The sequence below is a fragment of the Schistocerca piceifrons genome, chromosome 1, assembly GCF_021461385.2.
Source record: "Schistocerca piceifrons isolate TAMUIC-IGC-003096 chromosome 1, iqSchPice1.1, whole genome shotgun sequence".
NCBI classification, from domain to species: Eukaryota; Metazoa; Arthropoda; class Insecta; order Orthoptera; family Acrididae; genus Schistocerca; species Schistocerca piceifrons.
Window position 1 is genome coordinate 1112968345 of NC_060138.1, and position 13500 is coordinate 1112981844.

The 13500-nt window shown below is 41.3% G+C and overlaps 1 protein-coding gene across 2 annotated transcripts in view; it reads left to right on the plus strand.

The window, feature by feature from the left end:
- LOC124777266 (sphingosine-1-phosphate lyase) overlaps positions 1 to 13500 on the plus strand; it is a 65178-nt gene that overhangs the window by 47068 nt on the left and 4610 nt on the right. For both annotated transcript variants that reach the window (XM_047252600.1, XM_047252608.1), the window contains exon 9: positions 5782 to 5902. In XM_047252600.1, the coding sequence (XP_047108556.1) occupies positions 5782 to 5902 (121 nt within the window). The remainder of the gene's footprint in view (positions 1 to 5781; positions 5903 to 13500) is intronic.

A 13500-nucleotide genomic window follows, 5' to 3' on the forward strand; every position in this document is an offset into this window, starting at 1 on the left:
TATTTGACAGAAGACAATGTCATGATGTCAAACAACTTCCATCAGAAAGAGTTTTACCTTTTCTCCTTTTGAATGGTCATTAGAAAGCAACTTTGCTGTAGTAGGTCTTGCAGGCAGTGTCTCGATGCAAAGCATTAATCCAACCTGTCCCCAGTTGCCTTCATGGTGATGATGTACTTGGAGATTGACCCATATTGTGTACTGTGGATATAATATTACTTTCAAGGGATGGTAGGAGGGGGAGGGGAAGGGAAAAGATCTATAAGAAATCATTACTAACAACAACAACAACAACAACAACAACAACAATAATAATAATAATAATAATAATAATAATAATTGTATTATTATTATTATTATTATTTTTGATTATTCCCTTTTGAGAGAGCGATTGAACTTGAGTAGTCATGGTTTCTTCTTCTTTCTTCGATCTCCCCAAATTCTCTTCATACGTTTACTGTTTTCTCTCTTGCGTTCTTCCGAGCGTCTTTTTCCCGTTCTGTTCTCTGTATGTTCTTGTTTAAGTGTGTGTTTCTGTATGATGTTTCTAAACTGTCTTCTATTGTTTATGTTGTCTTGTGTGATCCCCAGTTGTTTAATGTCTTCTTCTGCTTCAGTGATCCACTTTGTCTTGTTTTTGCTCTTGTTTACCATCTGAAAGATTTGTCTTGTGAGCCTGCTTTTATTCATCCTGCTGAGATGTCCATAAAATTTCATCCTTCTCTTTCTAATAGTGTCTGTTATTGTTTGTATGTCTTTGTAAATCTCATTAGTTGACCTCTTCATCCAAATTCCTTCCCAAAACACTGGTCCATATAGTTTCCTCAGAATTTTCTTTCCTGCTTTCCAATCTCTCCGATCTTAGTATGACCATGAATCACTGTAGTTTCTGCAGCATAAAGTGCTTCTGGTAGGACTACTGTGTTGTAATGCCTTAGTTCCGCATTGACAGATATAGTTTTCTTATTATAGTGATTCCAAGTGAGTTTATACGCTTTTTGTAATCTGGAGATTCTGTCTTTATTGGCTATTGAGCTCAATCCTGATGGTTGGATTATCTCTCCCAGATATCTGAAGTGGGCAACTTTTGCCACTAATTGTATTATTATTATTATTATTAAACAATGGAAAATCCCGGCTGGAATGTGACAGTATGACGACAACAGTAGCTGCTACTCACCATATAGCAGAGATGCTGAGTCGCAGAAAGGTACAACAAAAAGACTGTCGGAAAGTTAGCTTCCAGCCAACAAGGCCTTTGTCAAAAATAGAAACATACACACACATTCAGTGTGCCCATGTGTTTCTGTTTTTGATAAAGGCCTTGTTGGCCGTAAGATTACTTTCCAACAGTCTTTTTGTCGTGCCTTTCTGCGACTCAGCATCTCCACTATATGGTAAGTAGCAACTATCCTTTCCATTGCTGTATTATTATTATTATTATTATTATTATTGTGTGTGGCTCAGTGGCCTGGTGCAAGTCTTTCTATGGCAACTCACATGTCCTTAACCTACCCCAGTTATTGAACTGGGGAAAGAGGACCTACAGTTTAATGTGTAATCTGAATCACGTGTTTTTTCTGATGACTCCTCACATTTTTGAGAGGTGAAGGCTAGGTTAAAATGAAGACTGGAAAATCTGTAGTCTGACTAAGACTAGATCCTGCGACCTCTCGGTTTCTGGACTGTACTTCCCATTCAGCCACCAGGCCCGACATGTGTGTAGGTAGTTCATGTACTTGTTTTGATGAGAGTTTGTGAGGTATCAAATTACCAACATCTACATTTACTTGATTATTGTGCAATTCACAATTAAGTGCCTAGCAAAGGGTTCAGTGGACCACCTTCAAGCTGTTTTTCTACCATTCCCCCTTGAACAGTGTGGGGGGAAAAAGAAACACTTTAGTTTTTTGTGCAAGCTCTGGTTTCTCTTCACTTTGAAGAGAAAGCTGGGAATTGAAATTTCATGAGAAGATCCTGCCGCAACAAAAAACACTTTTGTTTTAATGATTGCTACCCCCAATTCCCATTCCATATCTGTGGCACTCTCTCCCTTATTTTGCAACAGTGCAAAAGGAGCTGCCCTTCTTTGAACATTTTCAATGTCCTCCATTGATTATTTCTGACACGGATCCCACACTGCACAGCAGAAGAGAACGTGCAAGTGTAGTGTAAGAGCCTCTTTAGTAGGCCTGTTGCATTTTGTCAGGTGTCTGGGTTCCGCCAACAGATCACAGTCTTTGGTTTGCTTTCTTGACAACATTATTTATGTGATCGCTCCAACTTAAGTTATTCATAATTGTAATTTCTAAGTATTTAGTTGAAAATAAAATTTCTTAGTTGAATTTACAGACTTTGGATTTGTGAGATATATTGTCTAACTGAAATTTAGTGCATTTCTTTTGGTGCTCATGTGGATGACTTCACAGTTTTCATTATGTAGAGTCAGTTGCTACTTTTTGGAGCATACATGTATCTTGTCTAAATCATTTGACAATTTGTTTTGATCATGTGATGACTTTATAAGACAGTAAATGACAGCATCATGTGCAAACAGTGTAAGACTGCTATGTGGATTGTGGCACATTAATTGACTCGTCTTTATGTACTTCAGCATGCTGCATTGGTTTTGTTCTTTCTAATAACCTTAACAATAATTTTTACTGTTGTTACTGGCATAATATGGAAGAGCTCTAATAACACAAAAATAAATATTAAGTCCCTACTCTTGGTTCTAAATCATTATTCTACAGTGTATTATCCTTCTTTGGAATCTTTATTAAGCTGTCGTAATTTACGATAGTAATGCCTAAGCTAATTGTGGTATGAGATGCCGCTTAGGATCATCTGTTTCGTCACAGTAAAACTTTTGATCCAGTATGCGTAATGCTTACATAACTATGATGCATCATGCACTTGATATTGTGAGTATGGTATTAAATTGTCCTTTAGGCAACAGCATGCTTTCACAGCAAGCACAAAGAACGACACACCATGTGTTTCCAGTGAAACTCTGTTACTTACTGTCCTGTTGTCTTGACAGACGGGTGACGAATACTGTTGTCTGCAGGCCGAGTGGAGAGCTAGCTACCTTCCTACTTTTGATATCTGGGCCCTGCCAAGCTTGTGTTGAATGACCATGCCCCTTCTCTCTCAGTCCCAAATCCGCAAGTGTGCTTGCATCTGTATATTGCTCAGTTCTCTATGCGGCAAATCATCACAAATGCAATCCTTTGCAAAACAGAATTGAGTTTATATTAAGTTTATCTCAATTAGTTCTGCCATGATTGAGTTCAGCATTTTGACAACATTTATTTTCTCCAACTCCATAGAATCACAAAACATTTTGGCATCCTTTTCTGCTTCTTAATAGTAACCTGATTTTCCAATTTGACCTTGCTTCTTTGTGGAAATGTTTTACGTCCTTTTTAACCACAAATCAGTGCGTCATTTGTTCATATACACTAAACAGTGGCCAGTAAAATGAATTTAATTAACATCATTTCCATGAATAATGAATTCACAAATATCAAGGAAGACATGTGGTTTTTGATAGTACACATGGTGCAACAACTATTCATAAATATGATAACAAATTACAGAGTATAAATGCATTCGAAATTTAGGTTTTCTGTTTTGGTTGGCAGAAAGTTTATGTCTCTTTCAGTCGTGAAATTTTTTTCCAAGGTAGCAATCTCGTCAGTTGTGAATTTGTCCTTCAGTGAATTTGGACAAGGTACGTGGGTATCAACATCTACAGGTATCCAGTCTAGTGTACTTTTATAGCTTTGCTAAAAGCTTGACTATGGCATCCTCTTATCAGTGTTGCTGAGGTGTGCCCATTATCAACACAGCAGCATTGTATGTGAAGATATTGGGTTGAATTGTGTACAATTGTTTTTTTCTGAGATTATTGAAAATTTAATGTCAAATGTAACAACCAGCACACATGGGATGTTTATCACATTGTGCCAATTGACCAATAACGACCCTAGGAAACCATTTTGATAGCTTGAAGATATAGGTGTAGAACACCATAATGACCCTAGGAAATCATTTCGACAGCTTGAAGATATAGGTGTAGAACACATTGTTCAACTCTTTTTGCAATGTTATGTGACAGTGAATTGGGAACAGTTTTATGAAAACTGAAAATTGAACTCAGTAGAAGAAATAGCTGCAAGCGTTAGGGAACACACAAAATTACAAACAGATTATCTATCATTAAACAATGGAAAGTAGGGGTGGAATACTGACCATCTCTGCAGTCATCCACCATCTCCCAAAGTCCCACGTCCAGTCACAGAGTAGCATTCCCCTCACGACTTAGTACCATACAGGCCAGGAGCAACAGAATCACATTTTTCACCAAGGTTTTGACCACCTCTCATTAGCAACAGAATCACATTCTTTGCCAATGTTTTGATTACCTCTCGTTGTACCCTAAAATGAGGAATGTTATACCCCCTCCTACAGTGGTATTCGGCCACTCACCAAACCTACACAGTATCCTTGTCCATCCCTACACAACCCTGCTCCCAACCCCTTGCCTCATGGCTCATATCCCTGTAGTAGATCTTGATGCAAGACCTGTCCTATACACCCTCCCACCACCGATCGAGTCCACTCACAGACATCACTCATCTCATCAAAGGCAGGACTACCTGTGAAAACAGTCACGTGATCTGCAAGCTTAGCTGCAACCACTGTGCTGCATTCTACGTGGGCATGACAACCAACAAGCTGTCTGTCCGCATGAATGACCACTGACAAACTGTCACCAAGAAACAACTTGACCACCCAGTAGTTGAGCGTGCTGCTGAACACGACATTCTTCATTTCAGTGACTGCTTCACAGCCTATGCCATCTGGGTCCTTCCCACCAACAACAGTTTTCTGAACTGCACCTGTGGGAAATCTCCCTACGATATATCCTATCTTCCTGTAACCCTCCAGGCCTCAAGTTTCATTAGTCATTGTCCTTTACCCACCTATTCCTTTCCTTGTTTGCATTCAAGCACTACACAGCCCTCTACTCCACCAATGCATCCAGAGTCTTTTTACTCCCCCCCCCCCCCCCCTCCATCCTGCCACCTGTCTAACCTCCCGACTGTACCTAGCTGCCGTACCCTCTCCCCACCTCGTCCCTGTATGCTCCCACAAACAACACTTTACAACTGCCCACACCTCTACCCTGCTCTCCCTCCCCCTCTCCATTCCAGCCTCCTCCTTCCCCCCACCATCCAGTTTGCTTCTCCTATCATGTGCTGCTGCTCGCTGTCTCGCCTTGGCAGCCAGAGACTGTGGTCATGTGCATGTGAGTTGCATTTGTGTGTGTGCGTGTGTTGTCTAACGAAGGCCGTTTGGGTGAAAGCTTACTTGTTAAGCATTCTTCTTGTTGTGCCTGTCTGCAACTCAACAGCCCCACTATATTGTGAATATTATCTATCATTTACTGAGAAAGTATTAGTACTTACCGATAAATGTCACTAAAAAAGTATGTTCTTAACAAATATGCACATATGTGTCACAAATATTAGTACTGAAGAAGAAAGTAGTTTTCAGGGTGGGAAAAAATAGGAATAGAAGTTTATAAAAACCCGAGCACAGGAGAGATTTTTTAAGGTTTCCGTATCTGCTCCATTTACAAAAACAAGATGGAAATTCTGAAAATGCAATGAAAAATACACTAACATTGACTGTTCTTTTTCATAATTTTTAAGCTGCATTCTCTAAATTGCTCAAAATAGTTCATTAACTCGTGTTTTCCAATTTTTCCAGAATGCATCTCTGTGTAACGTACATGCATACTGCCGAGGGAGTTGCTGAGCGATTCTTGTCAGACATTCAGGAAGAACTAGAAAAAATCCTGAAAGAACCTGTTAAAGAAGTTGGGGGAAAGGTAAGTTCTTACTGATAAATGAAAAACTTTGTCATGAGGTGTGTGTATTTTAGAGGACTTAAAATACGAGAAACAGTTATTTATCAGTGTGTATAGTAAAAGTCTTGAGTTTTTGTACGAGTCTGCTTTTGTAGGAGATGTTCAAAATCACACAACATGTGACTTCAGATTGCTGGTTACTTCCATTCCACTTAAGAGTATGCCACTAAATAAAATTCTTGTGTTGAGGTATATGAGGTGTGTGAGAAAAGTAATGAACTGATTTGTTGTTGCGAAACTCCCTGCCCCTCCAAAGATTCCATCTGGTCCACAGTCCAGCGCTGCCACTGCTATATCAGCAGTTATAGCATCAAAACCTACTCAGACAAGAAAATCAAGGTCAAAGGTGAATAATTGGTCATGACAAGAGACGGGAAGTACACAGTATGACAGTATCAACGTCATCCTCTCAGACACGTCTTTCAACTTTCTTCAGAGGTGGTGGACCTTGATGTCAGATGGGCGTTTATGTCGCCCGCAGACTGAGTCTCCACCCATTGCAGGCTCCCCTCCCTTGTAGAAAGTTAGGATGAAAGTGGTACCAATGTGATAGATGGCTCCCATCCTACAGTGGAACATTAATGGGTTCAGGACACATGTGGAGGAACTGAAACTGCTTGCACAGGTACGTCCCTTGGTTGTGCTTACAAGAAACACATTTTAAAGCCACTGATGTCTCTGTGCTATAGGGCTATATCATTCACCGTAAGGATGACCTGAGTGGGGATAGAGCCAAGGGAGGGGTCACTGTATTTGTCAGTAACACATACCACTTCTCTGTTTTCTCCTTGGTTACTGACCTACAAGCAACAACTGTTACTGTTTGTGTGGGGCAGAATCTGCTCACTGCAATTGCCTCCACAGGAAGCAGTAGACTCTGTGGCTCTCACAGGGCTTATTGAACAACTTCCCCACCCATTTCTTCTACTGGGTGATTTCAGTGCTCATAATGTGTTATGGGACTTGAATATACTTGCCTCAGGGGGACAGGGAGATGAGTCTTGGAACCTAATGTCTCAGGAGTTGTGCATCCTCATTTCTTAGCTGCTACTGGGTCATCCTCAGCCACCAACCTCTCATTCTGCTCTACCATCCTTGCAGACTCAGCTCAGTGGGAAGCAACTAATGACCTTCATTCCAGTGACCTTTTTCCTCTGTGGATCTACCTTCTGGATGGAGGTTGACTTGAAGAGAAGCCACAGAAATGGATGGTCAGCAGAGCTATCTTAGTGGACATTGTCACACAAGTGATCAATCATGCCGCTGACTTATCGATCCCCAAAGTGCTCAGGTCATCTTTGGAAGTAACCTGTTCTTTGGTGGACTGGTGATTGCCGCTCAGCGGTTTGGGACAAGCCTGTGGCTCTTCAAAGGTTTAAATATTTCCCAACAGCAGACAACCTCACAGCATTTCAGGCCATGAGGGCCAACACTCCGCGCTTTATTAAGGAGAGCAAGATACAGTCATAGCAAGCATTCGTGGACTCCGTCAACCATTCCTTTTGTTCTAAAAAAAGTATGGGAAGCCATCCAGGATAGTGATTTCCCTAAATCACTCCAGGCAAATGCCGGGACGGTTCCTCTGAAAGGGCACGGCCGACTTCCTTCCCCATCCTTCCCTAATCCGATGAGACCGATGACCACGCTGTCTGGTCTCCTTCCCCAAACCAACCAACCAACCATCCAGGATTTCTGGTAAACATAGTGATTTACTCATAGCTGCAGTGCTGAAGCAAATTTGTCTCCAAACAACGCCCAGTGACATCGCTCAGACAATGACAGAGCATTTTGCAGCGACTACTGCAGATGCCACCCAGGAACCGGTGTTTCGCCGCTACTGTGCGGCTGCGGAGAGGGGCAAGTTGGACTTCAGATGCCACCTATGCCTGAAAACTGCTCTTTTTCCATGTGGTAGGTGGAATCGTTACTGTCTGAGAATCGTGATACTGAAACCAGACACAATCAAATCCGGTGCTGCATGCTTCGATATTTGCCAGCAGTTTCAAAGAAAATCCTCCTTGAATGTTTTAATTTGATATGTCAGACAGACCAGTTTCCCAACTTGTGGAGAGAGGCTATTCTGATACCTCTCCTCAAACGAGGAAAGGACTGCACCTGTCCCAGCAGATACCAGAGCATCGCCTTTACGAGTTGTGTATGAAAGACCCTGGAATGAATAGTTAACCATCATCTGGTCTGGTTGTTAGAAACCAGGCTGCTGTTTAGTCACACTCAGTGTGGATTCCCGAGATTTCGGTCCACTGTCAACAACCTAACCCTACTAGAGGCAGCTATTCAGCAGACTTTCCTACATAAACATCACTGTCTCGCTATATTCCTCAACATCAGCAAGGAGTACCACACTACTTGGAGCAACAGTATTTGTGAACAGCTCCATCAGTGGGGCTTTTGTGGCCTCCTCCCCATCTTTATATGGTCCATCTTGTCGAAGCACGTTTTTAGGCTCGAGTTGCTGACATGCTGTCAGATTATTTTGAGCAGAAGAATGGTGTTTCTTGGGGCAGTGTTTTAAATGTTGCCGTCTTTGCCAAAGCCATAAACAGTATCACATCTATGGTACAGAGTTTTGTAAAATTCTACTTATTTATGGACAATTTTGCTGTTTTCTGTCCCGCCACCAGAGTTGCAACAGCAACCCATCAGTTGCAGGTTAGAGGAGTGGGTTGCAAAGATGTGTGTTCAGTTTTCTGTGTGTGTGTGTGTGTGTATTCATTTTAATCATTCTCATCATATTTTTAATTTACCTGGCAAATGAGGGACACCATTCTACATTTTGGAGACTCAGTGACGTTTCTGGGCCTCATTTTTGACTTCAAATTGTTGTGGTTGCCACACCTGTCAGACCTGAAAGCCAGAACCTTGAAGGTATGGAACATCATAAAGTGCCTTAACCACAGCTCTTGGGCAGTGGACAGGATGCGTCCGCTCCAGTTTTACAGAGCTTTTGTGCGTTTGTGGGTAGACTGTGAATGCTCAGTTTATGGATTGGTGAGGCGTTCTTGTTTGAAGATCACTGACGCACCACTTACAATCCGACAGCAACTCCTCGTGGTGCACCAGGTACGTAAGTTCATTGCAGCTCCAAATTCACCTGCATATCATACTGTTGCTCGTCCACATCTGGAATGCCTTTTCTTCAATCATCCAAGAGTAATAAGGTCATGTGGGATCTGTGTGCAGCATGTGCTGGAGTAAGTACAACCCCAAATAACCATCTGATGCTCTGATTATGGAAGAGACCAAGGGTAATTTTAGATTTGGTGCATTACACAAGAGACTGATTCCTGCATATGTTTTTAATGTGTTATTTTATGAAATTTTAATTGAGCACCACAACTCACAGCTGTCGTTACGGATGGGTGGAAACGGGGGGACTCTGTTGGATGCTTTGTTCTTTTCCCAGATTCTTTCGTCCATAGTTCACTGTATTTGATGCTGAGCTGTCCGCAATCCTTAGGAAGCTGGCGCAGATGATATGTGCTGTGCCTGCTAAATTCCTCATCTGTCCCATCTCTCTGAATGCCCTTCAGTCTGTGCAGTGGTTGTACCCAGCTGATAAAGTAATTCAAAATATCCAGGATGTCCTCCTCTGGCTACAGTGGCTGGGAAGGAGGTTTTCTGCTACTGGGTGCCAGAGCACATGGGTGTTGCAGGGAATGAGCAAATGTAGCAGCCAAGGAGGCATGTCTTGATCCTCGGTTATTTCAGTGTGCCAGCCTTGTCTGTGCTGATCTTACTGTTGAGGTACAGAATCACGCTTCAATGGGAATACGAGTGGCTGATGATAAGCTGCATCTAGTAAAGCCCACTATGCAGCTGTGGTGTACCTCCTTTCAGCAACAAAGATGGAATGAGGTCCTCCTTACTCATCTTTGCGTGGGCCAAAATCCTATGATGCATGGCTCCTTGCTCTGGCAACAGGATCCTCCAGTGTGTGGTGCTTGTGGTGTACCGATAACTCTGTGCCACATTTTAGGCGACCGTGTTTTATTTTCAGACCAGAGGGCAGCGGCAGATATGCCCTTTCTTTTAAGTGACACTGAAACAAATGTGATTAGAGTTGCAAGATTTTTGTGATGTGTCAAACTTTTATCCAGAAATTGTAGGGAGATGTTTTCAATGTGTTAACAGGATGACTGGCTCACCCATGTTTATTGTATATGGCCAGCCAGTCGTATTTTGCTATGCCTTTATTTTAGCTCTTCTGTAGTTTGATTTCTGTTTTAATCCCAGGCATAAAACCTTTCACCCTTTTCCATTGTATTAAGGCCTGTGAGGTAGAGTGATTGTGTGGATCAAAGTGAGTGAGGTGGGAGTGAGTGAATGACTGTGATTTTATAGGTTTCCTTCTCACTGTGTGACAGAAATTTTAGACATTTGATACACATTAATTTCTTATAAAATATACATATATAAGGGCACTGATATCCTTGGCACTGAGCAGTGACCGTAAGTTACACACACACACACACACACACACACACACACACACACACACTTTTTGCATGATACCCCTACTGTCAGGAAATCAAATCAGAATTGTTTTGATCTTTGATGTGCTCATTCTAGCTTCTTCCAGTCAAGGATATGTCTCATTGTGCCACTCATCACTCTGACGTTTTGTCTCAGGGTCATACTTAAAAATCCAAGGTTCATCACCTGTTCCTACTGAACTATTTGTGGTCATTGGCAGTCATATGATGAAGATCAACACACATATTTCTTTGATTGTCCTTCTGCTCAATTGTGAAGCTTTTTGACACCATTTTGGCACAGACCTTTTGCATGTGCAATTCTTGGGTAAAAATTTGATGTATGATGAAAGCATTTAAGTTTAACAGGCCACCCATCATCCTTATTGTTAAATATCAGTCTGATCTCGCAAAAGCATGCATACGTTTTACGTTTTCATCATTTTTGAAGTTGGTCTCACTGAGCGAGGTTCATCTTCATCGTGTTCTCAGACTTTCAGAAATGATTTGTGCCAGTGAAAAACTTGTGCTGTTGATAAGGAATGTTGCCCATAGATCTGTGTCAACCTTCCAAAGGTCACACTTACATATTCCCCAAGTTTAACACAAAACTTGATGGAGTAACATTGCTCTAAATTCTGCTGCTCCACTTTCGTGACACACAACAAAAACACAGCTTCACTGATGGTGCTCTCAAAAATCATGTGATGGCTGTACAGAGCTGAAACTCGGATTGAGCATCTGGAAGGGATGAACACACTAGTCTACATAACTAGATCTCTGGCAGTGTTGTCAGTCTCGTTACATTTCTCACTCACTTCATATGCTGTCCCTACCAGCACTCGTATATCCTCAAAAATTAAAAAGAACATGTTTATGATACTGTTTTCCCAATAAATGTTATTATATATTATTCTGTAGTGTAGATGTTTAATTTGAAGTGAGTCTGTTTATCATTATGATAAAGATCAGCATTTACTTTAGGTAAATAGAAAAAAATTGCTTTATTTTACTAAAGAACATCGTTGGTTGTGTTGTATGGCAGCCAGGACAAAATGAAAAATAAAAAATATAGTTTTTTAAGTAATGCAAGCAAGTATTGACAGTTCTTTGATCCTCTGTACATATAAACTGTATGTTCAAATATTATTTCATAACTTCATATTTAGAGTACACCATATTAATGTGAGCACATGAATAGGATTGTGTCACAACTGAAATTGGCCATATTATTAATTTAATGTACATCTGGAGCTGTTACTTCGTTCTGCTAGGCTTATACCATTGCAGTGTGTTCTAAATTTGACATGGAAATCAGAGACAAAACAATGATTGGAACTGGCATGAAATGACAAATTTCATTATATAGACTGTTTCCATCGTAAAATGTGATGTTTGAAGGACGTTATTTGCATATTTCACAGATTATAACTGCAACTGCTCACTGTGATGTGGAACAAGTCAGTTTTACACCTACTGTATGCTTCTCAGCAAAAAACCTGGCAACATGCTGTTCATTTACATGATTTCTTAAGTTTCTTTTCCCCCCAATTCAGGCATGCAGTGATTTATACTGGGGATGGACAAAAATATGGAAACACCAAAAATGCAACACATTATGGTGCCTAATATGGTGTAGTAAAACTGTTGGCACTCAAACTGTCTTGAAATGGATAGATATAGGTCCTGTATGGTATTCAAGGTAACCTTATACCATTCTTCCTGATTTAAGTGGATGGCTGCCACTCACCCTTCTCTCCAAATAAGACCAAAAAAGCTCAGTAATAATGAGAGCTGGTGACGGGTAGCTGGGGAGCTGCGCCAGTTCATCCTCGTGTTCACAGAAGTGTTCGGATGGACCTGATCAGCCAAAATGGTCACATAATCCTTGGCAGTTATGCGACCTTGCAGAGTAACGGTGTGGTTCATGGGATAGTACAGTATGGCTGCCCAAATCATCACTGAATACCTGCCATGTTTCACTTATGGGACACGCCCAGAAAATGGAAGCAGTGTGAAACAAGACTCATCAGACCAAATGACATTCTTCCATTGCTCCATAGTTAAGGTCTTATGGCTTTGGCAACTTTTTTTCCTGTTACAGGCATTAGAATGACTGATGAATGGTTTTGGAATTCCAGCTGGCACTGCAACATCGTGCGTATGGAGCTCCCTTCATATTTTTGGTGCTGACAGGGTTCATATGTGCGATGTTGTGTTCTGCAGTGACTTTTGCAGCTATCACCCTCTTATTTTTCGTCACAATCCTCTTCTTGTGTATTCTTCATGATCTCTCAACACCTACTTTCGCATGCGTTGTGACTTAGAGGATGACGATTTTCCACTTTCCCTGTATGTGGTTTAAATCTTAGATACAATGCCCTTTGAAATACCAAACACTTCAGCTACCGTGTTTATGGAAGCACCTACCATAAGAGCACCAACAATTCGCCCATGTTCATGCATTATGCACTTGCAGTTACACAGAACACTGTTCTGATCACAACTGACACTTCCATTGTGTTGAGGACATTGCAAACAGACATCATTCGTGATTGAATACCACACTGCAACCTACAGATTTGTCTAGCATCTGCATTTATGCAGTGTTTCCATATCTTTGTCCACCCTCTGTAGTTTACTGTATTCAATCTCTCTCTCTCTCTCTCTCTCTCTCTCTCTCTCTTTCTCTTTCTCTCTTTCCCTCCTCTCTTCTCTCGTACTCTCCCCTCTCTTACTCCCCCCCCCCTCCTCTCTCCCTCCCACCTACCCTCTCTTTCGGTTTGAAGCTAATTGTCTTACTTATTATATTCTTATATTACTTGGTATGTGTTTTATGGATGGGCTGTGCACCACACTCCTTTCTATGCCCCACATAAGACTGAGTGATAGATAGCATGACTCGTTTCTCCATCTGGTATTATACTTGTGAATGTTGTTGTTGTTTCCAACCTGTGACTGATTGTTGACAAAAAAAAACTTCATAAAGGAATAAATGTACTGGGTGGGTATTGTCAGTGTGATCAACTGAGGGCTGTGTACAAGAGGTTCTAGAGCAAACCCAAC